This window comes from Rhodotorula toruloides (genome assembly GCF_000320785.1).
Source record: "Rhodotorula toruloides NP11 unplaced genomic scaffold Scaffold1, whole genome shotgun sequence".
Classification (NCBI taxonomy): Eukaryota; Fungi; Basidiomycota; class Microbotryomycetes; order Sporidiobolales; family Sporidiobolaceae; genus Rhodotorula; species Rhodotorula toruloides.
Window position 1 is genome coordinate 619251 of NW_015622961.1, and position 23688 is coordinate 642938.

The following is a 23688-nucleotide window of genomic DNA, read 5'->3' on the forward strand; positions in this document are numbered from 1 at the left end:
CAAGCTTCTAGTCGTCGAGTTCTGCAGCACGCCGCTTCATCGCGGACGAGACCTTTGACTGCGCGGCGGGATGACGAGCGAGATCGGGCGAGAGCTTCGAGACCGGCGACTTGCTGATCTCTTGCTTGAGGTCGTAGCTGCAGGGGTATTCGCGTCAGTGAGGTGTAGATGAGCAGGAGACCAGCGTCCGGCTTACAAGAGCTCCTCGTCGGCGTCGGAAAGGAAGGTGATGGCGGTACCCGTCTTGCCCGCACGACCGGTACGACCGATCCTGTGAATGTACGCCTCGATCGTGTTCGACATCTGGAAGTTGACGACGAGCGAGACGTCCGGCACATCGATACCACGACCTGCGAGATCGGTCGCGACGAGGACGTCGTTCTCGCCATTGCGGATCGAGTTGAGCGCTGCTTCTCGCTGCTCCTGGTTCTTTCCGGAGTGAAGCGTGACCGAATTCCACTGCGAAGCGAACTCGTTAGCCGAAGACCGATAAGTGCAGAGGGAGAAACTGGACGCACGCCAGCGCGCTGCAAGTCCTTCTGCAGCACGTCTGCGCCTTTCTTCTGGTTGACGAAGACGATCATCGGAGGTTGGAAACCGCCGTTGTTGAGAATGTCGATCAAGCGAGACCTGCGGCAGGCAAGTGAGGTCAATGACCGCGCAAAGGAACGGAACGTCAGCCGCAACGCACTTCTTCTTCTCCTCGCTATTGATCATCTCGACGCGCTGGTCGACCGTGTCGACGGCTTGGCCAGCAACACCAATCGTGACTACAGCCGGTCGTCGGAGGTACTTCTTCGTGAGCCGCTCGACAGCGGGAGGCATCGTTGCCGAGAACATGACCTGCGGGAGAGTTCGTTAGCGACGACTCGCTGGGCCCGAACGAAACGACACACCGTCTGTCGGTACAGCGCCAGGCTGGGCGCGACCTCGTTCTCCTCGCCGACTGGTGCGGCGAGCGACATCGTCATCTTGTTCGCATCCTCCGCCTCAACCGAGTCGGGCTTGAGGTTGCTGACCGGCAGCGAGTCGAGGATGAAATTGAGGACGTCCTCAAATCCGAGCGAGACCATCCTGTCGGCCTCGTCCATGACGACGTAAGTACACTGCGCTAGTACCAGGACGCTGCGCTCGATGCAGTCCTTGAGACGACCGGGCGTGGCGATGACGATCTCGGCGCCGTCGCGCATGTTGAACTGCTGCTCCTCGATGGCCTTTCCACCGACGATCGAGACACAGCGATAGCCAAGCACACGACAGAACTTGTTCGTCTCGGCTTCGATCTGCTGCGCCAACTCGCGAGTCGGCGCGAGGACGAGTGCGTAGGGGCCCTTCGAGCGGTTCTCATCCGAGAGAGGCGGCAGGCGGGCGATGTAGGCGAGCATGGGGATGGTGAAGGCGGCGGTTTTGCCGGAACCTGCGAACGACAAGATGAGCATAGAAGTTAGGGCGGCGTTGGAGGGAACGCACCTGTTTCGGCGATTCCGATCATGTCGCGGTTTTGAAGGCCGATAGGGATAGCCTGTCGCTGGATAGGCGACGGCTCCTTGTAGCCAATCTCCTCGATGGCCTCGAGAATCGGCTGCGGAATCTTCGACTCCTTCCAAGACCGCAGAGGCAGAGGAATGTGGCCGCCTGGAGAAACAAATTGGTCAGCTGGGTGACAATGCGAAAAGCAGCGAGCGTGACGCACCACGAGCGCCGATGCTGAAGTCCTCCCTGAAGATCCTCCAGTCCCTGTCACGCATCTCTTCGAGGCTCTTCTCTGACCAATGCCGCTCGTCCAGCGCAGCCTTCGTCTTCTTCCCGCCTATATTTTCGACATCCGCATCAAAGCCGGCGAGCCGTCCTCGACCGAAGAGCGTCACGCGCATCGACTGTCCAGTAGGCGTGTTGCTCGCCGCCGGGCCTCCTGGCACGACAGGCGCAGCAGTAGGCGCATAGATCGGGTCGACCTCGTCCGCCAAGGTGTCGTCGTTCCTGTCCCAGTCAAAGTCGACTCGTCCAGGTCCGCCGTTCGGACCCTTCTTGTTGCGCTTGACACGCTTGTCCGGCGCTTTCGCGCCGAGGTAGCGAGCGGCGTTGAGCTGGGCGTTCAAAACAGGGACGCTAGATGATGACGCCCTCTGCAGCGCGTTTAGCTCGGCGAGTTCGGCGAGGGTGAGTTTGCCGTTCGACGTGGGAGACGGTTCTTTGGCAGGAGGAGGGGGAAGTGGCGCATCGGAAGGAGGTGCAGGAGGAGCGTCGCCGGTGGTAGGTGGAGGAGGCGGCGGCATTTCGGTGGCGTTCCGAGGCGGAGTCGACGAGTCGACCTTCATCGGTTCTGCGACGAGGTCCTTTCCGCCAGCAGTGCCGTCGATGTCCATCGCTCCGCCAGTCGCTGGTTGGGCATTCGGCACCCTGCCGCCACGCACGTCCGTATCCCTGTCGACAAGAGCAGGACCGGGTCCTCGCTGTCCAGCCCATCGATCGTCGCCGCGTCCAGGTCCGCCTCCTCGCGCTCCTCCTCGACCTTGAGCTCCTCGTCCCGAGGGACCAGACGGAACGCCCTGGTAACCGTCGCCTCCTCGAGGTCCCGAAGGAGGGGGAGGTCCGCCGTGGTATCCCAGTCCTCCTCGTCCGCGTCCTCTCCCTCGCCCGCCGGGTCCGTAACCTCCTCGTCCACCACCGTAGTACTGGTCTCCCTGCGCGGATCCGTAGTTCAGCCCTCCTTGCTGCTGCCCTCCGTACCCGACAAACTGCTGTCCGTCACTCCGCCCGCCGCTGGGCCCAGCTCCATTCTGCTGACCGTACGACGACTGTTGTTGATAGTAGAGGTCCCTCGCCTCCTCGCGGGCCTTCTTCTCGAGCTCATCGCGCCGCTTCTGCGCCTCAAGTTCGCGATCCTTTGCCGCCTCGACCTCAGCCGCCCGCTTTGCGAGGGCGAGGGCTTGTCGTTCCTGCTTCGAGAGAAACTTGGGCTGCACCAGTACACGCGCACAGAGCGCCGTGTCAGCGAGAACGGAGAATGGCGAGTCGGTGGGGAGTGGACTCACGCGCGACTGTTCCTCCTTCTCCTTGCGCTGCTGTTCGAGTAGCGATTCTACGGACAGCGGAGTCTTCTGAGGCGGCATAGCAGGCCCAGCGAGCGTGTGGCGTGTGTCAGCGGGTGACTTGTTGATGAGAGAGAGGCGAGCAACTCTCTCGCTCCGTACACAACGGCTCTCCGCTCAGATTGGACTGTGCTGCAGGTGCACGGCACGCTAGACTCGCTGTGAACTGCAGGCCATGGCTCGCCGCAAGCAGAAGTGGATCGAGGACGACGGCTCCGACTCGTCCTCCGCATCCGACGTCGACGACGACCCCTCGCTCGACATCAACGATCCGGACATTGCAGCCGAGCGAGAGCTCTTTGCGAACCCGTATGGCAGACGCGGGAAGAAGCGGACTCGCGAAGAGGCGCAGGAAGACGCGACGTACGGCATCTGGGCGCAGGGAGATGAGGAGCCCAGGGGCGGCGGCAGCGGGATTGGCAGTTCACGAGGCGGAAGAACGAAGAAGACGGACTATCTCAAGTGCGTCACGAGCTGCCAGCATTCCCTAGTCGAAGCTGACTCCCCCTGACTTCGTCCTCCTGCAGGGGCCAGACGTTCGTTGCTGCCGGCGCGTCTGCCAAGTCGGGCGATCGAGACGCCCCCGTCGACAATTTAGCTACCGCTCTCGCCATCGAAGCGGCCCGCTCGGACGAGGAAGACGTAGCGATGGAGCTAGGAGGGGATTCTTCAGCGGACGAGGATGGCGGTGGAAGCGTCATGAGTGCGGAAGATATCGTCTCCCGACAGATCGAGGAGGAGGCGGAAGCGAGGGGCGAAGACGAGGAGGACCTGCCGCCCGTCCCCGGCCTCGCTGGCCCACGATCGCCTTCTCCGCCCGTAGTCGACGAACCTCCCGCTTCGGCACTCGCATTCGCCCCTCGAGGATTCGGCGCACGAAGAGGTGGCATTGGATCAGGCGCAGGGATCGGTGCACGAGGAGGGATCGGTGCAAGAGGAGGGATTGGCGCCAAACCGCTGGCTTTCGCCGCTGCGACGGCTGCGTCCGACTCGTCCGCTCCAGCGAGCGGCGCAGCTTCGCCTATGGAGCGAGCGTCGACGCCTCATGCGGGACTCGGTGCTCGCGGCGGGATCGGCTCAGGCCCCTCAGCAGGCCAAGGACGCGGCGGTATCGGCGCGAGACCTCACCAGTCCCTCGTCGACACGCTGCGCGCCGAACTCGCAGGTCCTGCGCCCTCTTCACCGTCAGAAACCGTCACTGAGTCGCTCCCCAACTCTGCCGACGCATCACGAACCGCCTCTCCCGCACCTCACTCCGTCTCTCCCGCACCAGCCGGTCCGTCCGCCGCTTCCGACTCGCACGAACGTCGCTCTTTCTTCCCATCTGCACCGAAATCGTCGTTCGCCTCAAAGCCAAAGGCCAAGCTATCCGCTTCTGAAGCGAAGCACTTTGCGTCGCTCTCCGCCTCCGGGTCGATCGGTATGAAACTGTTGGAGAAGATGGGATGGCAGAGCGGAAGCGGTTTGGGAAAGGAAGGACAGGGTATTGTGACGCCTGTTGGCGAGGGTCAGAAGATTCGGAGGAAGGGCGAGGGTATCAAGAGCGGAGAGCGGAGCAAGGGCGCGTTGCTGGAGGAGCGGCGACGGTCAGTGCTTCTTCCCCATTCAAGCTGTGCGTGATCTAACCTTGCCCTACTATCCCGCAGGAAGGGCGGAGATGTCGACGAGGATGAAGGGGGCGCGGCGACCTCAGCCGCAGCAGCCGCATCGAAGAAGCACGCCGCGCACGCCTCAGCTTGGCAATCGGCCAAGCCGAAGAAGGAGAAGAAACAGAAGACGCAGTACAAGACCTACGAGGAGATCGTCGCCGAGTCGGGTACGCAGGAGGGCGACGGCTTCCAGCAGGAGCTGCTCGTCGACTTGACCGGTCAAGCAGTGCGTCTGGACCTCCTTTTTTACATTCCAGGGGCGCATGCTGACCAGGCCGCTGCTTCCACAGCTTCCGAATCAGTCCCTTTCGTCACTTCCCGCGTTCGGCGCCGCCTCCGCGGACCCTACTCGACTTCCCGAACTCCGACATAACCTCACCCTGCTCTGCTCGACGCTCTCTTCGTCTCTCAAGTCACTCGCTCGCGAAGGCGCCGGTGTTGAGCAACGCCGAGCATACCTCGCGAAGGAAGAAGCGCGAGTCCGGCAGCTCGTCGAGGCGCAGGAGCGCAAGATTGAGCGGCTGAAGGAGGTCATGCAGTGTGTCGAGCGGGTCAGGCAGAAGGAGGGAGAAGCATTCGAGTTGCTGCGCGCGCTGCAGAGTCAGGAAGACACTGTTGCGCCCGAAGCAGTGCTCGGGCGGTACGAGGACGACTTCGACAGACTGCTGGGCGCCTTTTCGCAGGAGTACGAGGAGCTTGGGCTGGACGAAGTGGTCGTCGCCGCTATTGCGCCAATAGTGAGTTCGCGTGGACGCGCTCAAAGCGATCGTTGCTGACTCTCGCTCAAACAGCTTCGACGGCTGTGGCAGTCGTGGGACCCGCTCAGCAATCCCGCCTACACCGTATCGCAGCTGAAGCGGTTCCGCAAGCTCTTCCTTATCGACAAAAACGCCTTGCCGACTTTCAGCGCATCGTCGACCGACCTAGACGTGTACGGCCAGCAGGCGAAGGCGGAGCACGAAGCCAAGGCGCGCAAGAGACAGTCGGAGCGGCAGATGACGCCGTACGAGACGCTCATGTGGACAGTCTGGTTGCCGAAGGTTCGATCAGCCGTCAAGTACGCCTCTCTCTCTGCTTCATCCTCCTCGCGGCCCATACTGACCTACCTGCACGTCTTGCAGCAACGCCTGGTTGCCATCCGAGCCTCAAGCAGCCGTCGAGCTGTACACTTCTTGGCTTCCTCTCCTCCCTTCCTTCCTCCGCGACAACATCCTCGACCAGCTCGTCCTCCCCAAACTGTCCGCCGCAATCGCCGACTGGTCACCATCCGCCTTCAAGCGCGGCTCAGCACCTGCTCTGCACACCCTCGTCTTTCCCTGGCTCGAGCATGCGGGTCCGCGGATGGACATGGTTCTCGACGAGGCGAAGCGGAAGGTCCGCAGCTGGGTCAAGTCATCTTGGCGCCCGAAGGAGGGCGTTCCGAAGGGACTGGAAGTCTGGAAGGACGTGAGTCGCGCCGGTCCTCTCGCCCTACCTGGAGCTTCACTGACGAAGAGACGCGAGCTGCAGGCCTTCGCCAAGTCGGACTGGGACACGCTGCTCCTGAAGCATGTCCTTCCTCAGCTTGGCTCTCTCGTACGGACGTCGCTCGTCATCAACCCTCGTCAGCAGGATCTCGGCCCCATCGACGCCGTCCTCGCATGGAAGCCGCTCTTGCGCAACTCGATGCTGAGCCAGCTCATCGAGGCGGAGTTCTTCCCGAAGTGGGGCGAGGCGTTGTGGCTGTGGTTGACGAGCGACGGGGTGAACCTGGAACAGGTGGCAGAGTGGTGCGTCGCCAGCCCCTCCTTTTCCCGACTTTTCAGCTGACTCGCTTCGTCGTGCGCAGGTACTCGTGGTGGAAGTCCTACTTCCCCGACGACGTCGTTGCGCTGTCGGGAGTGTCGCGCGGCTTCCGCAAGGGTCTCGACTTGATGAACCAAGCGATGGCGCTCGGCGAGGATGTCAAGTACAGGTGTGTTTCCCTTCCCTTCTCTTGCTCGCACTAGGTCCTAACCCAGGCGCTTCCATCAGGCTCAAGAAGCCCGACTTCACGCCCAAGCACGCTGGGCCCTCGACGCCGTCCGCTGGATCCGCTGCCACCACGCCAAAGGCGACGACCTCTGCCCGGCGGCCGATCTCGACGGCTCCTGCCCCGCCCGAGCCCGTCGACGACATTTCCTTCCGTGCCGTCGTCGAGGAGATCGTTTCGGCTGCCAACCTCGTCTTTCTGCCGACCGGCAAGGTCGCCCCGCAAGGCCAGGCGCTGTTCCGCGTCTCGAAGGGCATCGAGGGCAAGGGCGGCGTGACGGTCTACCTCGAAGACGACGTCGTCTGGATCGCCGAGAAGGGAGGGGAGTACAGTCCGATCAGCGTCGACGAGATGATCAAGCGGGCGGGCGGAGCTCAGTAGAGTGTCTCCCTCATAGTCATGCACGTTTATTCGAGTCAATGAGATGCTAGTAATTGATCAACAGTGAAAGGAGAGACGCGATCAATGTACAGGAGAGTGCGACATGGAGGGTGGAACGAGGGACGAGCGAGTCAGGCGGAAGAGTCTACTGATGCAGAAGGTGCGGTTCCGGAAAGATGCTGAAAGAAGGATGCAGGCGCGAGAGAGCGGGAAAGAGTGGAGGTGGACGGCTCAACGAGGCGAAGTCGGAGGGTTGCCGCTCAGAGTCGCCGCCCGTCTCCGCCGAGGCACGACGAGGATTTCCTCCTCCTCCCCATCGCAGTCTTCGTCGTCCCACTGACCGAGCGCCGGCTGGTGAGCCTTGCGCGGGCTGGGCGGGTCGAGCGAGACGCCGCGTATGGACCCGTCGCGAGGCGAGTGCGCGCGGCCGGTGTCGATACGAGGTGGGCAGTCAACGGGCTGCATGGCTGGTGGGATGGCGAGAGGAGTGGGAGAGGTGGCAGAGGTGGCGGTGGCACCGCTCGGCGTCGAAACGGGTACAGAGCCGCGAGGCGTGGCCATGTACTCCTCGATGTCGAGCGGGCAGAGCTGGAAGGAGACTGCGTCGGCGTAGGGAACGTGGAAGTCGCGCAAGGGGCTGACGTGAGGTCGACTCGCTGCAGCTGCCGAAGGAGTCGACTCGGTACCGATCTTGCCGTCCTCCTCCTCGAGCGCGTCGAGCTCGTCCGTCGGCGGTGTACCGGCCGGTGAGAGAGCGTAGTCCTCGACGACGCTTCGGCCGACATTGGCGTCGTCGGAGGGCGAGCGGACGCCGAACTTGAAGTCGCCAAAGTCCTGCTTCCATCCCGAGAAGTGGTCCGCATGCGCGATGGGCGGCCGCATGAAGTCGTCGAGGTCGTCATCGTCGTCGTCGTAATCGTCCGAGTCCGAATATTCGAATTCGGTTAGGTCGATCTCGCCGTCGGTCGCGTCGAGTTCAGCGCGAGCGGCGGACCTGCCTGACGCGATGGATGCTCGGCGACGACTGTGCGTGCTGGTGCTTCCAGCACTGCCCTTGCGGCCGACGACGAGCCGTCCGAGCGCGTCGTACTGGTCGCGAGTCGTACCAGCCGCCTCGAGGCGCTCGACGAGGCCAGGCGCGATACCGGCATCGAAGCTGTCCTCGGTCGACCCGCTGAGCTGGCGACTCGACTCGCGCTCGCGAGCATCGCTGCGAGAGCGGATGCTGCCAGTCGTGCTCGTCGCGCCGCTCGACTTGTCTCCTCCGCTGAGCCGTCCAAGCATGCGCGAGATGGACCGGCCGCTCTTGCCGTTCGCGTTCGATTCGGTGTCGGACCCTGCCCACGGTGAGGGCGAGAAGCCAGATGACCTTGCTGCAGGCGAAGGGATGGACGAGTTGGCCGACTTGGCGCCGGTCGTGTCCGAGTCGGAAGGCTTGCGACTGAAGAAGTGGTTCGAGAAGGCGGATCGGCTGCCGCTTGTCGTGCCGCTGCCCATGATGGACGAAGTCGAGACGGAGCGCGAGAGCTCGGGAAAGCCGGAGGTAAGGAGCGGGTTGGGCGAAGTCGGTCCCGATGGTCCCGAGGGCGAGTCGGACGGCGTGACCTTGCGACGAGCTGCCCATCCGCCGCGGTGACCGTGGACAGGGCTCGGACTCCTCGGCGCGCCTGACGAGCTGCTCTCGTGGGCTCCGCTGCCCGAGATGATCCGTCGGAGGTCGACGCCGTGCTCGTACGAATGCTTGCTCTTGCCCGACTTGAGCGGCGCGCCTCCACCGTCACTAGGCTGGCGACTGACAGTCGTTGACGGGACGCTGGTCGACGCAAGCGCAGGTGAGGGTTCCGCCGTCCACGCGCCGCCAAACCCGTGCCCGCCCGAACTGTTGCTCTTGCTCCTCGACCTCCGCCCTGCACCGCCCTTGACCATCTCATCCGAGTTGGTACTCGCCGACGTGCGGGTACTCTTGATCCTCGCAAACGCCGGGAACTTGGCAAGCGCTGCGTTAAGCGCGCGGCGGATTCCGGGGCGGTTGCGGATAGGCGGGATCGAGGCGACTCGGCCACGCTCTTGGGTCGCGTGCTGGACGTCTTCGTCCGTGATGGTGACGTGGTGGATCTTGGCTGGGTCGGTGGCGCGAAGCCACGACTCGGGATTCGAGAGGTTGCGGAGGACCCAGGGGTGTTTCTGTGGGCGTTGTCGCAGCAGTCAGCACGACGAGCAGCACGGAGACGAAAAGCGAGCCCGCAAAACGCACCTTGACTTCCTCGAGCGTGATGCGCTTGGTCGGGTCCTTCTCGAGCAGGCGTCCCAACAAATCGACCGTCTCCCTCCCCTCGACTCCATCTCCCGCACCGTCCCACCCCTTCCCAACCCCCGTCCACTGTCCCTCCCTTCCCATTCGCTCGGGGACCCTGATCCCCTCCTTGACGATCACGTTATACAACTCGTACTCTGTCCTCGCGTTGAAAGGCGTGTCACCGAACAAGAGGCAGTAGAGCGTTACGCCCAGAGCCCAGATATCGATGCCTTTGCCTACTGGGGGACGAGTGCGGGGGTGATTGGGCGAAGTAGGAGGGAGGGGGGCGGAGATGGTGACGCTAGAGAGGGGAATGCCGTTGGGAGAAGTCGGAGGCGAGTAGGCGGCGCCGCCTGAGGAGGGAGTGAGGTGTGCACCCTCGATTCCACGGGGGAAGTACGTATCCATCGAGCGGGAGGTCGCGTTCGTAGCCATCATCATCCTCGAGTCGCGGGTCGCGTACAGTCCCATCCCGCGAATCGAGGCCGCGCCGCCGGCGTGCCATTCGACGGGGAAGCACAGCTCGGGAGCGAAGAACGCTGGACTGCCTGCCGTCTTGCGCAGGGCCTTTTCGTCGTCGCCTTCGCAGACGGGGTCGTCGTCGGGCGAGCAACGGAGCAAAGCCTCCGAGACGTGCGAGACGCCGAAATCCGAAATCTTGACCGTGGAGTGGTCTTCGGTCCATAGCAGGTTCGCAGGCTTGATGTCGCGGTGGATGATGCCCTGGTAGTGGACTACCGGACGAAGCGGGTCAGCAAGAGTCGAAGTTTCACAAGAGCAAGCGCCGACTCACGGTACTCGAGGCCAAGAACGACATCGCGAAAGGTTCGTCGCGCCTCGTCGACCGTCATCGTCGGCTGCTTGTTGTCGTCCTGCCAGACGATCTGTCCGCCGGCCATGAACTCGAGAACTGCGCGGAAGGAGCTGTCAGTACGGCTCAAGGAACGAAAGAGAGGACTGCCGATTCACCCATGAACACCTTCTTGCTCTTGGCGTCGTCGATGACCTCCTTGAGGCGGACGATGTTGGGGTGGTCGAGGCGCTTCATGATGGCCACCTCGCGCTTGACCTTGTCGTCCGCTCCAATGCCGCCGCTTTCCTGCGTCGACGCCTTCTTGCTCGTCTTGGACTGCGCAGCGAGGCGTAGAGACCGACTGCCTTTCGGCCCGCCGGGTCCTTCGCGCGCGACAGACTTGATCGCGCAGTACTTGACTCGGCCCGCATCGATGTCTGCTTCCCAGCGCTCCGAGGGCGTCCGCTTCCGTCTCCTCCTGCTCCGACCGGTACTCGTTCCCTCCGCGCGCTCCGTCTCGTCCGCCAACTCTTCCTTCTCCTCGCCCTCGTCGATATCGACCTCGTCGTCCTCTCCTTCCTCCGGCACGCTCGGCTCGGCGCACAACCACACCTTGCCGTGACTGCCCTGCCCGATCGTCTTGAGGCGGACATACTGGTTGACCATTCTCCGACCCTTTGAGTCGATCGAGCTCGAGAGGTGGAGGGTCGTCTTTGGCGCATTGGCAGGATCGATGCCCGTCAACGCAGCAGGCGACGAGCCCCTCCTCGTCCCCAACGGCGGCGAGACCGCCCCAGCAGCGAGGAGGGCCGCCCTCGCCTTGTCCGCCAACTCGCGCTGTTGTCGACGCGCCCTCTCGCGCGAATTGGCCCTCGACGAACTAGCGCTGTTGTTCGCACTCGTGTTGGTCGAGTTTGCGCGCGAGTTGGCGCGCGAACTGGAGGGCGAGGAGCGGTAGAACGGGTTCGCGGCCATGATTGCGGGTGGGCCGGGCGAGTTGGGCGGCGGTTGCCAGTACTTTGGGCGCGAGGTGACGACGAAGCCGTCCCTGTCGCGTGTGACGGTCGATCGAGTTTGTGCGGGTCGGGTGGTCGTGGTTGCAGAGGTGGTGGTCGAGGTTGACGAGCGTGTGGACGAGTGAGACGACTCGACGACGTAGGACTCGTTCCCTCCCCCGCCGTAGCCCTTGGCTTTGCCCTTGCCTTTAGTCCCGCGTCCTTGGGGTGCCATCGCAGCTGCGTGTGCGCTCGCGAGGGACGAGTGCGAGCGGGACGAGGTGAGCATCCTCGGCGACACCTCGCCCGTCGCCGCCGTCCCTCCCGCCGGTGCTCCTCGGTTTGCGACTGCGGCGAGCGAGTCTATCCTCGATGATCGCGAGAGGGACGACGGGATGCGCTTGTGAGGTGCGGGCGGGAGGGTGGACGACGACGAGGGGGATGATGACGCCTGGTGGGTGTGGTGGTGCGGGTTGGAGGGGACGGGCGTGGTGGATGTGCGGTCGATGGGCGGGCGGATGGGAGGAGCCGCCATGTGCCTCGTGCACTCGGCCAGCGAGTGTCCCGCGTCAGTCCCCGTGCGAGGTGAGAGTGCAGTGCTGGCGAGATGGACGCCGAGGGCGAGAGAGGAGACGCGGGCGGAGACAGCGGGCGAGGTGGGTGCGCTCGACTTGACTGTGAGCTGTAGCCAGTCTCTAGCAGTGGAACGGACAGCACAGCGTGAACACAGCAACTCGAGTCGAGATCTGCTTCGAGAGGAGAGAAGCAGGGCAAGTCGATCTCGCTTCCCGTCCAACACGCGATCTTCGCTCTCTCTTCACTCGACTCGTACTGGGACTGGCCTCGACAATCAGTACATTGCCACGACGACGATCAACCACCGCCGCACCATCAGGAGACGACGTCGGATCTCGCCCTCTCGTCCTCGTCCCTGCCCTTTCTCGGACTGCCTGCGTCGTCCAATCGCCGAGACCGAGTATCACGGGGCGGCGTGGAATAGCATCGAGAGGGCGAGCAGTTCGAGGCGGCGCAGAGCGAGCCAGGCAGAGGAGTGCGAGAGTACAAGCGGACGAAGTGCTGCATCTTGGCGATACAAGCGACGAGAAGCGTGATCTGCAGCGATGCGTGGGCGCTTCAGCAGCGACAGCTGAGCAGTTAGTTTGCCGCTGTCGAGACGAGACCGGGTGCGAATCGATGGACGGTAGCGCGAAAAGGGAGGAGAGAGGAGAGGCGTGTCGGTGTCGAAGGACTCAAGGTGGCGACTCTTGATCTAGCATTAATCGAGCAGTCTAATGGCACCGCCGCATTCGTCCTGCGAAGCCTCAGCCCAACCTGAGCAGTTGGCGAAGGGAGCGAGAAAGACCCGGCGTCGAGGCGGATCAGCAGGCGAAGGAGCGGCCTCACGACTCCGGTTCCGCCTCGCTTTTCCTCAGCCCTTCCATCAGCCGCCTGCTCGAGCCACTTCAGCCATGTCCTCCCATCCCAGACGCGTTGATACCGAGAGCGAGCCTTCTGGCGCGAGGGGGGAGAGCGGGCGAACGGCGCGAGTTGGGGGCGAGCGAGAAAGTCGGGTCGATCACACTGGAGTAGCAGCGTAAGTCAAGCAGTCGGGTGAGCCTCTCTGAGCGCGTCGACGGTCGTCTATCGCGTCGTCCTCAGGTTGGGTGGGGAGAGGCATTCTGGTCGAGCGAGGCTGCGCCAGATCGATGCATCGGGCAAGTCCGGTCCTAGCGTGTCGAGTTGCAGCCCGCCGGCCTCACTCGAGCGGGTCGAGCGGCACGTCCAGCTCGTCGAGGTCGAACCCCACACCTCTCGCTTCGACACCCTCCTCGTCTCCGCCTGCACGCTTGCTGAGGCACGCGATGACGCCGTACAAACTCTGGTGAAAGGCGTTTCCGCCAGCTGCGCAAGGTCGGGCTGTGTGGACCCCCAAACGCCTCACCTTACTCTCGACAACTCGCTGACGAGGAGACGTGCGGTGTGAGCGTCTGCAATGGCCCCTCTCCACTGCTGCGCAAGTAGCTTCCGCCCATCCGTCCGACACTCGACGAAGCGGCCGCCCATTTCCCCGACACGGCCGGAGAATTGATGCGTGGACGTCTGCTGGACGCCGGTTAGGCTCTTTGCTGGCTCAGCGCGCGCGGGCGGACTCTTGTCTGCTTGCTAGTCTTCCGACCCTTCCGCCGAGCCCCAGCCCTTTCGCTTCGAGTCTCCGCTTCTTCCCTCGCTCGCTTTCGCTGCTCCGTCTCCCAACCCAGCTACACAACCACACGATCGCGATGCCTGCTCTCCCCCAAGCTGTTCCCTTCGGCATCTGCTCGCGCTCCGTCGGCCGTTCAGCAGCCGGTCGTGCGTCCCTTCGTTTCCTCCTCGCAACGGAATACTCTGCTGACATCTCCGACGGTGCAGACAACATCCTCGACATCCTTGACGAGTGCGCCAAGGCAGGATTGTGGACGATCGAAGTCGCTTACGAGTGTCTCGAAGTGCGCAACTCGACCTCTCGTCCGCCTTCTTCCACGGACCTGACCTTGCAGCTTCTTGCCTCGCAGAACTACGCCAAGTCGCTCACGTCCTTCTCCAACCCGCGCGACGCACTGCGCGAAGCCGCTCGCCGCGTCAACCAGCGCGCCCAATCACTCGGCCTCGTCTGCGCCGTCCTCGACGCCTTCGAAGGCTACGAAGGTCTCCTCGACCGCGAGCAACACGACCGCCTCGTCGACGATTTTAAGTTCTGGGTCGAGTTGTGCGGGATAATGGGGATCGAGATGGTTCAGGTCCCGGCGAGTTTCGAGACGAGCGAGAAGGCCACGGACGATGTGGATGTTCTTGTTGCTGACTTGCGCGAGCTGGCGGATATCGGCTTGTCGGTCTCGCCGCCTATCAAGGTGCGTCTCCCCCTCTGCGGTCCTCGCCACGTCGCAGGACTGACTTTTCCCCCAATCGTTGCTCCACGCAGATGGCCTACGAACCTCTAGGCTGGTCAACTTACATCGACACGTGGGAAAAGGCACTCGACATCTGCCACCGCGTCGACCGACCCAACATCGGTCTCTGCCTCGACACGTTCCACGTCGCTAGCTTACTTTGGGCGAGTCCGGAGACGGTTGACGGGCTGAGGGAGGGCGGGGAAGAGGCGCTCAAGGCTTCGCTTGATGTGCGTTCAACTCCGACTGGATTGCTTGTTGAGGACTTGGCTGACGAGACCGTGCCGACACAGCGTCTGCGCAAGGTCTCGCCCGAGGACATCTTCCTCTACCAGCTCAGCGACGGGACGCTCCTCGACCCGCCCATGCCCGACTCGCCCTGCACCGAGCCCGACATCCACCACCTCTTCTCATGGAGCATGCACGGTCGACCTTTCCCCGGCGAAGGCTACTTCCCCGTCACCGAGATCAGCGAGGCAGTGTTCGCGACTGGTTTCCGCGGCATCACCGTCATGGAGGTGTTTGACGACGATGCGTTCAGCAAGCGTAGTACGCTTCTGGCTGAGCGCACGAATCGCGCCGTCGGATCGTGGGTCCGCCTCTCGAAGGAACTCGGTTTGGCGCCGTGTGAGTTCTGCTGGCCAGGTCTGTCCGTCTTCTGCACGCCTTTGCTGACCGTGACTGGACCTGCGCAGTCCGCCCGCCAACTCCGAAGGGTCAGAACAAGCTCGGCACGTGCACCGTCAACATCGGGCACTACGAGCACTACTCGCTCGAAGGTGCGTTCTTCTTCCGACTTTCTCGGTTCCCTTCGGCAGGCTCACGATCAACCACATCGCGCAGACAAGCTCTATGCGTGCGCCGCGGTCGGCCATCAAGCCATCGACCTTTACGAAGACGACTTCCTCCACTACCTCTCGCTCCAGCCCGGTGCGAACAAGGCGAACCTGTGGGAACCGAGTCCGGCGCATCTGCACGCAGCGAAGAAGATTGGCGACCTGTGCGCATCGCTCGGAATGGAGATCATCTGCTTCCAGCCGCTCATCGATGTCGAGGGTCTCGTCAACCAGGCGGATCGCGAGGCGGCGGTCGAGCGCGTCAAGAACTACTTCCCCTTCATGCGCGTCCTCCGCACCGACTGCACGTACATCACGACGAACCGGCGCTACGACCTTGACAACATAACCGGCGAAGTTTCCGTCATCGCTGCCGACCTGGCACTCTTCGCCGACCTCGCCGCCGACTACGCTCGCGCCGACGGCGGTCCCATGATAAAGATCGGCTACGAGCACCTTTCGTGGGGCAGCCACATCAACACGTTTGACAAGACTTGGGAGGCGATCAAGCTCGAGAACCGCCCGAACCTCGGCTTCGTCTTCGACACGTTCAACTTCCTCGCCGTCGAGTTCGCCAACCCCTACAACCCCGCCGGCCACGGTCGCAAGCACGACACGCTTGAAGAGTCGATCCGAGTCGTTCGCTCACGCCTCGCCAAGCTCGTCAAGCTGATACCGGGCGACAAGATCTACGTCTGCCAGGTCGCCGACGCCAAGCTTGTGGATCCCAAGTCGCTCAAGGCGCCGACACACCCCGACAAGGCGTGGACCCCTGACCACGAGCCGCCGTACCGCCAATGGTCGTCGAGCCACCGCCTCTTCCCGAACGAGTCGCTCCTCGGAGGCTACATGCCTGTGGCGGACTGTCTGGCTGCGATCCTCGCGACGGTGTGTCCCTTTTACGCTCCGCTTCTTGTTCTCTTCAGACGCAATGAGTCGCCTTTGTTGACTACCGGCCTTCCTTCCCTTACCTCGACCGATTTTGACCGCCATTCCATCTTGGCAGGGCTACAAGGGCGCCTTCACGCTCGAAGTCTTCAACGACTCGCTCTTTGCGAAGGGCCCGAACGTCGTGGCCGAGCATGCGAAGCGCTCGTACGCTGGTCTCGAGGCTTGCATCGCGGAGGCAAAGGGTACGTCTGGTTTCATTCGCTGTCTCGGACTGCTTCGTGCTCTTGGAAGTACTGCTGACGCGCTTGCGCCCCGCAGAGATCACTCCGTTCTGGTAGCGCCGAGGTTAACGAAGCGGAGGAGGGAGAACTGTAAAATCGTCTGTTCCTCATCTTGCGGTTGGAGTTGCCGCCGTGAGGTGGCTGCTCCGTCCTCTATGGGGGCTGCTTGGCTTCGGAAGGGAGGAAAGGTGGACGCTTTGGGCTCCGGCCACAACGCACTAGCTGGACAACTCTCGCAAGACATGCTTGCAACGGCGCCGGGTCATCTGAAGTGTGCCGTACTCCGGAGACTTGAGTCACTGACCTAGCAAAGTGCTCAACACGATGCAGACTCTCGCACGTCCCAGCTTGCCAGATGGAGATGCGGAAGCGCGAAAGGCAGACTCTCCGGAGCAGGACATGTTCTGACGGGCTTGATTCCAGGCCGTACAGAGTTCCAGATGCTGTTGAACACAAGAGTGTCGGAGGGAATGCACGGGGGAACAGCGGGGAAACGCTCTTGAAGCCGGAAAGGGGCCCGAGAACGGAGAGGTAAAGAGCGCCTCGCTCGCTCGTGTTCTGCGGTTTTGAGGATAGTGCTTCAGCGAGACCCGCAACGCCGCAACACCGCGGGCGAGAGAAGCGAAGACGCACCTTCAGTTGAACTTGCCGTGCGGGAGGAAGCCGTACTTGTTGACGTCGTCTTTGCCGGGGAAGAAATCGCTGTCGAGCAACGTCGTCAGTCCAACGACAATGCAGTCACGGACGGAGCCGCGACCCACTTGCGGATCATGAGCTCCTTGTTCTTCATGGCGACGATGCGAAGCTTCGAGCGGTCCATGAATTTGTACTCGTCCTCCGTCAGGGCGCCGTTCGTCTCCGGCGCGTAAAGCGTCTTCCAGTACGCCAAGTTGTGGGCCTCGTCCTCGAAGATCAGCTCAGCGACGGCGTCGTAGCTGATGCCCTCGCCGCACTCGGCCTCCTGGACCATCCGCTCCTTGAGGTCGGGTCCTTCGCGCGTCACGTAGAGACGGTTGTGGCTAATAGGGATCTTGTCGCCGGCGAGACGGCGGATGAGCGGCATATGGACGTTCTCGTAGTGGTCGTAGAAGGCTTCGGGAGACATGCCCGGCTTGCGCCAAACGGTGATGAGGACGACGAAGACCATGGCGAGCGTTGACGAGGGATGTCTGGGAGCGGTCGTGTGGAGAGCAGGCAGAGCAAGCAACAGCAGCGAAGGAGAAAGCGAAACGGCGGAACGTTCGGAACAAGGCTAGCGTACGGACGGAGACGGGCAATTGAGCGGGTGGACCGCTTCTCCTCCTCTTTGCCGCTGTGGAGGGCGACCTGCGGTCGGTGTATCCTCCGCGTGGGGCTCGGGGAGAAAGGAGGGGGAGCCCCGGCGGAAGTCGAAGGAGAGAGTGGAAGAAAGCGGCCCCTTCGTCCTTGCTCCTCTTCACCACACTCCGCTCATACAATGCCGCACGCTTTAGCCACCGCTTCTGCGCCCTACGACCTGTCGGGCCGCACCGCCATCGTTACCGGCTCGTCGACAGGCAATGGACGCGCCATCGCGGTCGCACTCGCCCAATGCGGCGCTGACAGTACGTTCTGCTGCCCTTTCTAAACCTCGGAACGAGCTGACGATCCTTGCATACAGTCATTGGCGTCGACCTACAGCCCGGCCAGCCCAAAGTTTGTCGCTGTCCGTTGGTACGAGCGAAACAAGCTGACCTTCGCAACTGTCAGGGTTTCGAGGAGGACGCTCCTCACACGCACGACCTGGTTCAGCGCGACTACGGGGTAAAGTCAGCTTTCGTACAGGGCGACGTGACGCTGGAGGAGACATGGGAGAAGGTCATGCGGACCGCTCTCGAGTTGACTGGCCGGGTCGATATGTGAGCGAGGGCCCTTTGCTTCTTCCTTCTCGCTCGCACGCTGACGCAGCTCTTACAGCCTGGTCAACAATGCTGGCATCCTCGGGAAAGTCGGACCTGTGCACGAAGCGACGTGAGTTTCCGCCTCTCCCCTCACGTCTGCTCGAGGCTGACTCGTCAACGACAGTCTCGCACAGTGGCAGCTCGTCATGGTAACTTTGTTGGCTCTCCTGCGTCCGCCAATACTGAGCAGAAGCCCGCTCAGCAGAACATCAACGTCAACGCCGTCTTTCTCGGTCCGTTCGCTGGCCCACCCTCCTCGACGCCGTAGCTGATGCATCCGACTCTTTCCAGGTATCCGTGCCGTCATCCCGACCATGCTCGCTCAGGAGAGTCGCTCGGGCGGAGTACGCGGCACCATTATAACCATTTCCTCGAACGCCGCCTACCACGGCGCTCCGGAGAAAGCCGTGCGTTCATTCCTCCACGATAGCACTCATGCGGACGCTGAAGTCACACCTCGACACAGCCCTACTGCGCCTCGAAGGGCGCTCTCATCTCGATGAATCGTGCGCTCGCCGTCGTACGTTTGGTCGCGTTTACCTCGAGCGCCTTTGCAGCTGATTCGCATTGACATCGAACAGGACTACGGTCGTCAAGGCATCAAATGCGTGACTGTCAGTCCTGGCATCATCGCCACAGCGCTCAACGCTCAGGAGCTGTGCGTTTCGCTTCCCCTCTCAACAGCTTGAACACCGTCAAGTAACAGTTTCTCCTCCTCGAACAGCGCGGACCCCAGCAAGTGCCAGAACTACCGCAGTCAGACGCCCTGGCCTCGCTTCGGTCGAGTCGACGAAGTTGGATCAGCCGTCCTCTTCCTCGCGAGCGACGCCTCCGACTATTGCAACGGCACCGACTTGGCCATGGACGCGGGCTACATTCAGGCTTGAATGAGCATCTTCTCGTTGTCTGTAACGATGTCTGTCTCGGTGGCAATGGATCGTTTGGAGCCAACTTTCTGCGCCTTGCGAGATGTTCTGACGGTTGGATGCCAGCGAGGAAAAGCGCGACATAGCTTCAGCCCTCAAGCGAGACGAGCATTATCAGAAAAGGGACAGCGGGACTGCGCGGGCAGTAATCGAGCGCGTTGCAAAAGTGAAAAGCACGTCAACGGTGAAGATTCGCAAACTGCCGCCACTCGGGAGTTCGCAAAGGGATCTAGTAGCTCTACGGTGGCGGATGCGGATAATGTCGAAAGTGCAGGCAGCGAAAGAACGAAGGAAAGTAGACAAAGCGAGAAGGTCAGCGCCGCCCACAGCGAGGAGTGTAAGCCCACGTACCCTCCTCGTCCGCGTGTAGCTGATTGATACGATAACCCGCTTAGGTAATTGGGCCAGCAGCCGAGGTCCTTGCTTGTTGCCGCGACCGAGATCCGCTTGTGATTGCGCAACTCGCAGCACTGGAAGCCGAGATACGTCTGCAGGTATGGCTATGAGAGACGGAAGAACGGTCAGCATAGTGTATCGCGAGGATGAAAGGAGGAATGGAACGCACCAGCACCACCGGCCATCGTTCTGAGCAGGTAAGGGTTGATCTCGATCAACTTCTTGACCGTCCCGGACGCTGCAGAGGCAAAGTGCGGAGGCCAACATCACCGCTGCTTGGTTCACCGCAGGCGCCTGCAGCTCATTCCGCCCGCAGCGAATGCGTCGAAGTCCGGTTCGTCAACGCACCGATGTAGCTTCCCGCCGTTGCTCGCGAGTCGACCGCCACGACAATTCCTCCCTGGAACTCGAACGCAAGCGTTGTCGCGCCGTGGTTGCTCTTGATCCGGCATGACGGGTCCGAGGCGTCGTCAGTGTGAAGCTGGAGGAAGGAGGTGGGCTGCACAAGGGCAAGGCCAGTGTCAGCGGGCGCTCGGATAGCTCTGAGCCAGTTCACGCACGTCGATAGTGGCAGGCATCTCGAAGTTGGGCACCGGGCAGCGCTCGATGCCCCGTCCGACGGAGAGCGTAGCCGTACTCCTCCCTCGCAATGTCCTCCTGGGCATAGCGGCGCGCAGAGTAGGCAGCTGTCGCTGATGACTTGGTGTAGCGCTGCACGACCTTGTCCTGCGTGCGTCGTGGCGAGCGTGAGACGGGTCAGTTTGCTCGAGGAGGTGATGAGGATTCGAGGCGAGCGAGCGCACCATTGTGGCTGCGGGCGGGACTGGCGAGGTCGGGAGAGTCAGGAGAGTCAGGTAAGGAATAGCAGGAGCTGTCTGGCTGTCTCCCAAGCGGTGAGCAGCGTGCGGCGTCGAGCCAAACCCTCCCTCGACAGCTCGACACTCTCACCACGAGACCTCCCGCCGGTCTGCTCCCGCGTTGCTAAGGATGGCTGCTTGAGACTTTTTCGGCAGGTACAAGCTATTCGCACGACTGCTACGCTGTAGCTCGCTCAGCGCTCCGCCCTCCTCTCCTCGCTGAGCTCCCGCGGTTCTTCATCTCCCGAAACGCGCCTCGCCTGCGACACTCGCTTAACATGGCATGATGCGCCTCGCATTGGATCGTGGGACTGCGTAAAGGTGCGTGGTCCGTCGCCCTTGTTCTCTCACGACTCGCTCCGGCTCAGAACCTCCCCGTCTCCTCCCCAGTCCCCCTCGTCCTTGTCCTCCCCCGCGCGCTCGTCTGCTGACGCTTGGTCGTCGTGACATTGCATAAGCGCACACGCAGAGCATCTGTCTTTTCTCCCCACGCTGCGCCAGCGTCCAGGTGGCACGGAGGAACAGCCCGAGTTTATTTGCCCGACTCTTTCTCCGGTCCAGTCGGACGGCGTGCAATCGACGATACGGGGCCTCACATGGTCCTCCGCACGACACGGGGTCCGCATTCTTCTCCGCATCCCTCAGCACCTTCGTTCCGTCCTTTCCTTCCCACAACAACTCCCCTCCCTCCATCGCCGTCCATCATGCCTAGCATTCTCGCTACGAAGGACGACCCAAAGCCCAACGGCGACCCTCAATACATCGAGACGGTCGTGCCAGGCTTGCTTGGTGTCCAGGACGACTTGATCGTGGCGGACGGCGAAGACGAAGTGAGTGTTTTGCTGCTCCGTTGAACCGAGGACCGCATTTGCTCATCAAGTCCGCTTCACAGATCCACCCGTTCGTCTGGCTTCTCTCGCTCGTGGTGCGTCACCTTCCTTCGGCTGGCATCAGCCAAATGCAGCAAACTTAGTTGCCTATCCCTCAGGCCGGCATCTCAGGCTTCCTCTGTGCGCCTTTCTCCTATCGGCTTGCTAGACGAATCATCGCGCTTATTCAGGAGTCTTGCAGATGGCTGGGATACGGCGGTCGTTGGCGGCGCGCTCGGCAACATCGGCGACGCTCTCGGACACACGCTTGATTCGGTCGAGCAGGAGGTGCGTAAGTGCGGCCGTACGTTACGGCCTTGAACTGACTGATCACCTCGTGCAGTGGGCCGTGGCATCGCTTTCGGCGGGCGCCATCTTGGGTACCCTCATCGGCGGAACCTTCTCCGACAAGTGGGTCGAGCCGTCCCGTCCTCCTTTCAGAGTGAAGGAGCTAACGATCGCATCTGCAGAATCGGTCGCAAGGCGGTTCTCGTCATTGGCGATGTGCTCTTCACCATCGGCGGCATCCTCATCTGCGCCTCGTACTCGCTCGAGCAGTTCATCGTCGGCCGCATCTTGATGGGCGGTGGAGCCGGTATCGCCGCTGTCGTCTGCGCAGTCTATCTCGGCGAGGTCGCGCCAGCCAACTTCCGCGGCCGCATCGTCGCCGTGCAGAGCGTGTATGTCGCCGTCTCATCCCGCTTCTTTCGCCGACGAAGAACTGATCCGCCCGTTCTGCAGCATGATTACCGGCGGACAGCTCGCCGCCTACGCCGTCAGCGCTGGCCTCAACAACGTGCACAACGGCTGGCGAATCCTTTTCGCCCTCTCGCTGCCATTTGCGATTGGTCAGGGTATCGGCATGCACTGGCTCCCCGAGACGCCTCGTTTCGCCGTCTTATCAGGCAGGACAGCCGACGCCGAGGCGACCCTTGCGCGCATCTACCCGAAGGCTACGCCGGAACAGCTACAGCTGAAGCTCAAGGCCATTGCGCTTGCGACTGATGTCTCGACGCTGCTCAAGAAGAAGCACCCTAGTCTCATTGGACGCATCTACGCCGTCTGCAGCACACCGCGATACCTTCGCTGCACAGTGTGCGCTGCTGTCGTCTTCCTCGGTCCGTCTCTTTTCGTTTCGTCTCGAACATTCGCGCTTACGATTGTCTCGCAGGTCAACAACTGTCCGGCTGGAACTCGTTCCTCTACTACTCGAACAAGCTCTTCGGTGCTGCCGGCTTCCACAACGTGCGCGCGCACAGCTACAGCCGGGAGGACAGGCGACTAACCCAAGCTCTCACTGCGCAGACTTCCGCCATCGGTATCCTCGTCGCCGGCATCAACGTCATCGTGAGCGCAGCCTCAGCAATCTTCTGAACTCTTCGCTGACCGCCTGCGATGCAGTTCACCATCGTCTCGATGTTCAGCATGGACCGCATTGGCCGCCGTCGCATGTTCCTCCTCGGCGTGCCTTTGATGACGATCGCTCTTGCGATTGCTGCTGTCGCCTTCCACTTCATGACGCTCGGCACCGGCAACAAACTGCTCGACGATGTCGACTACCCGCAGAAATGGGTCGGCTTGATGCTGGGCATGAGTTCGTCCTCCTTCGTCTTATCTGGTCCCCTAATGGTTCGCTGACGATGGCCCACTCGAACAGTGTGCCTCTTCATCGTCGGCTACGCGCCCTCGCTCGGCACCATTGCCTACACCACGATTGAGCTCATTCGTACGTCCTCTCTCCTCTTCCTACTTCCAGCGCGGCTACTGACCGTGTCTTCGGCTCGACAGCGCTCGAGGTCCGCGGTATCGGCTCAGCCATCGCCGTCGCGTTCCAGTGGGGCGGCAACTTGATCATCAGCGCGACCTTCCTCTCGCTCCTCAACGCACTCGGCCCGGCCGGCACCTACGGTTTCTTCTCCGGTCTTTGCTTCGTCCGTATACCTTTCATCGTGCGTTCTCCCGGTCGCGAGCTGACCTTCCCGTATCGCTGCAGCTCACCTTCGTCTTCATCTTCTTCTGCTACCCCGAGTCGGCTGGCCTCACTCTCGAGGAGACGGGCACGCTCTTCGTGGACGGCTTTGGCGTGCGCAAGGCCGATAGGATGCGCCAAGCGAAGCGGCAGACGACCGGACGCGACCTCGAAGCTGAAGGATCCGTTGCTGCCGACTCCAAGTTCTAACTCTGTCTGGGTTGTCGCTCATCCGCCTCTCGTCGTCACATCGCTACTTAACCGTATTCTTCTCACTTTCCTGAATGTTTGAGGTCATCACATGTATGGAATGTCAGGTTCTCCTCCGTGCGAACGATGCCTTGGATGCGAGCTACCTCGTCTGTGAACAATTTCGGCGCAGCTTTCCGCTGAAGTCCTTGCGTCTGACGACCTAAAGCTACTTTGCGCGCTAAAACGGAGCTCTAACGGCGCAAAGGTTCCTCGAAGGCAGCTGACTTCGCCGTGTCCGTCTCAGGCGCCAGTCTTGCGCCTCCTCTTTGCTTTCTTCGGGTTTCATACGACTTCCTGGCAGCTCAGCTGAGACTCTTCTTCGAGTAAGACTCTGTAGAACTCCATTGC

General features: G+C 62.1%; 8 protein-coding genes across 8 annotated transcripts; 4 read left to right on the forward strand and 4 right to left on the reverse strand.

Moving 5' to 3' along the window:
* Positions 1 to 7: 7 nt before the first annotated feature.
* Positions 8 to 3113, reverse strand: RHTO_00255 (pre-mrna-splicing ATP-dependent RNA helicase DDX23/PRP28; the record flags this gene model as incomplete). The annotated part of the gene is made up of 8 exons (XM_016413939.1): positions 8 to 137; positions 197 to 459; positions 519 to 630; positions 692 to 843; positions 897 to 1417; positions 1471 to 1635; positions 1694 to 2960; positions 3036 to 3113. The coding sequence occupies 8 exons, from the start codon at positions 3111 to 3113 to the stop codon at positions 8 to 10; spliced, it is 2688 nt and encodes an 895-aa protein (XP_016276946.1).
* A 154-nt stretch (positions 3114 to 3267) lies between these two features.
* RHTO_00256 (tuftelin-interacting protein 11) lies at positions 3268 to 7133 on the forward strand (the record flags this gene model as incomplete). Its single annotated transcript, XM_016413940.1, has 9 exons — positions 3268 to 3554; positions 3620 to 4678; positions 4739 to 4967; positions 5032 to 5478; positions 5533 to 5798; positions 5863 to 6187; positions 6251 to 6510; positions 6570 to 6695; positions 6755 to 7133. 9 exons carry the CDS (start codon positions 3268 to 3270, stop codon positions 7131 to 7133), a joined length of 3378 nt encoding a protein of 1125 aa, XP_016276947.1.
* A 231-nt stretch (positions 7134 to 7364) lies between these two features.
* On the reverse strand, positions 7365 to 11752 carry RHTO_00257 (calcium/calmodulin-dependent protein kinase kinase; the record flags this gene model as incomplete). The annotated part of the gene is made up of 4 exons (XM_016413941.1): positions 7365 to 9317; positions 9388 to 10163; positions 10223 to 10339; positions 10399 to 11752. 4 exons carry the CDS (start codon positions 11750 to 11752, stop codon positions 7365 to 7367), a joined length of 4200 nt encoding a protein of 1399 aa, XP_016276948.1.
* A 1744-nt stretch (positions 11753 to 13496) lies between these two features.
* On the forward strand, positions 13497 to 16209 carry RHTO_00258 (3-dehydroshikimate dehydratase; the record flags this gene model as incomplete). Its single annotated transcript, XM_016413942.1, has 9 exons — positions 13497 to 13566; positions 13627 to 13703; positions 13770 to 14105; positions 14177 to 14374; positions 14438 to 14771; positions 14840 to 14923; positions 14988 to 15868; positions 15987 to 16113; positions 16190 to 16209. 9 exons carry the CDS (start codon positions 13497 to 13499, stop codon positions 16207 to 16209), a joined length of 2127 nt encoding a protein of 708 aa, XP_016276949.1.
* A 578-nt stretch (positions 16210 to 16787) lies between these two features.
* RHTO_00259 (ethyl tert-butyl ether degradation EthD family protein) lies at positions 16788 to 17299 on the reverse strand (the record flags this gene model as incomplete). Its single annotated transcript, XM_016413943.1, has 2 exons — positions 16788 to 16854; positions 16914 to 17299. The coding sequence occupies 2 exons, from the start codon at positions 17297 to 17299 to the stop codon at positions 16788 to 16790; spliced, it is 453 nt and encodes a 150-aa protein (XP_016276950.1).
* A 309-nt stretch (positions 17300 to 17608) lies between these two features.
* RHTO_00260 (L-xylulose reductase) lies at positions 17609 to 18958 on the forward strand (the record flags this gene model as incomplete). Its single annotated transcript, XM_016413944.1, has 10 exons — positions 17609 to 17735; positions 17792 to 17826; positions 17881 to 18029; positions 18088 to 18141; positions 18196 to 18220; positions 18277 to 18304; positions 18363 to 18478; positions 18538 to 18591; positions 18653 to 18729; positions 18796 to 18958. 10 exons carry the CDS (start codon positions 17609 to 17611, stop codon positions 18956 to 18958), a joined length of 828 nt encoding a protein of 275 aa, XP_016276951.1.
* Positions 18959 to 19226: 268 nt separating this feature from the next.
* Positions 19227 to 20058, reverse strand: RHTO_00261 (20S proteasome subunit; the record flags this gene model as incomplete). The annotated part of the gene is made up of 5 exons (XM_016413945.1): positions 19227 to 19235; positions 19349 to 19497; positions 19563 to 19631; positions 19742 to 19892; positions 19954 to 20058. The coding sequence occupies 5 exons, from the start codon at positions 20056 to 20058 to the stop codon at positions 19227 to 19229; spliced, it is 483 nt and encodes a 160-aa protein (XP_016276952.1).
* A 788-nt stretch (positions 20059 to 20846) lies between these two features.
* On the forward strand, positions 20847 to 23298 carry RHTO_00262 (MFS transporter, SP family, arabinose:H+ symporter; the record flags this gene model as incomplete). The annotated part of the gene is made up of 13 exons (XM_016413946.1): positions 20847 to 21080; positions 21143 to 21175; positions 21239 to 21260; positions 21322 to 21407; positions 21463 to 21530; positions 21590 to 21799; positions 21861 to 22237; positions 22291 to 22364; positions 22425 to 22466; positions 22521 to 22713; positions 22777 to 22845; positions 22908 to 23050; positions 23113 to 23298. 13 exons carry the CDS (start codon positions 20847 to 20849, stop codon positions 23296 to 23298), a joined length of 1737 nt encoding a protein of 578 aa, XP_016276953.1.
* Between the last annotated feature and the right edge of the window lie 390 nt (positions 23299 to 23688).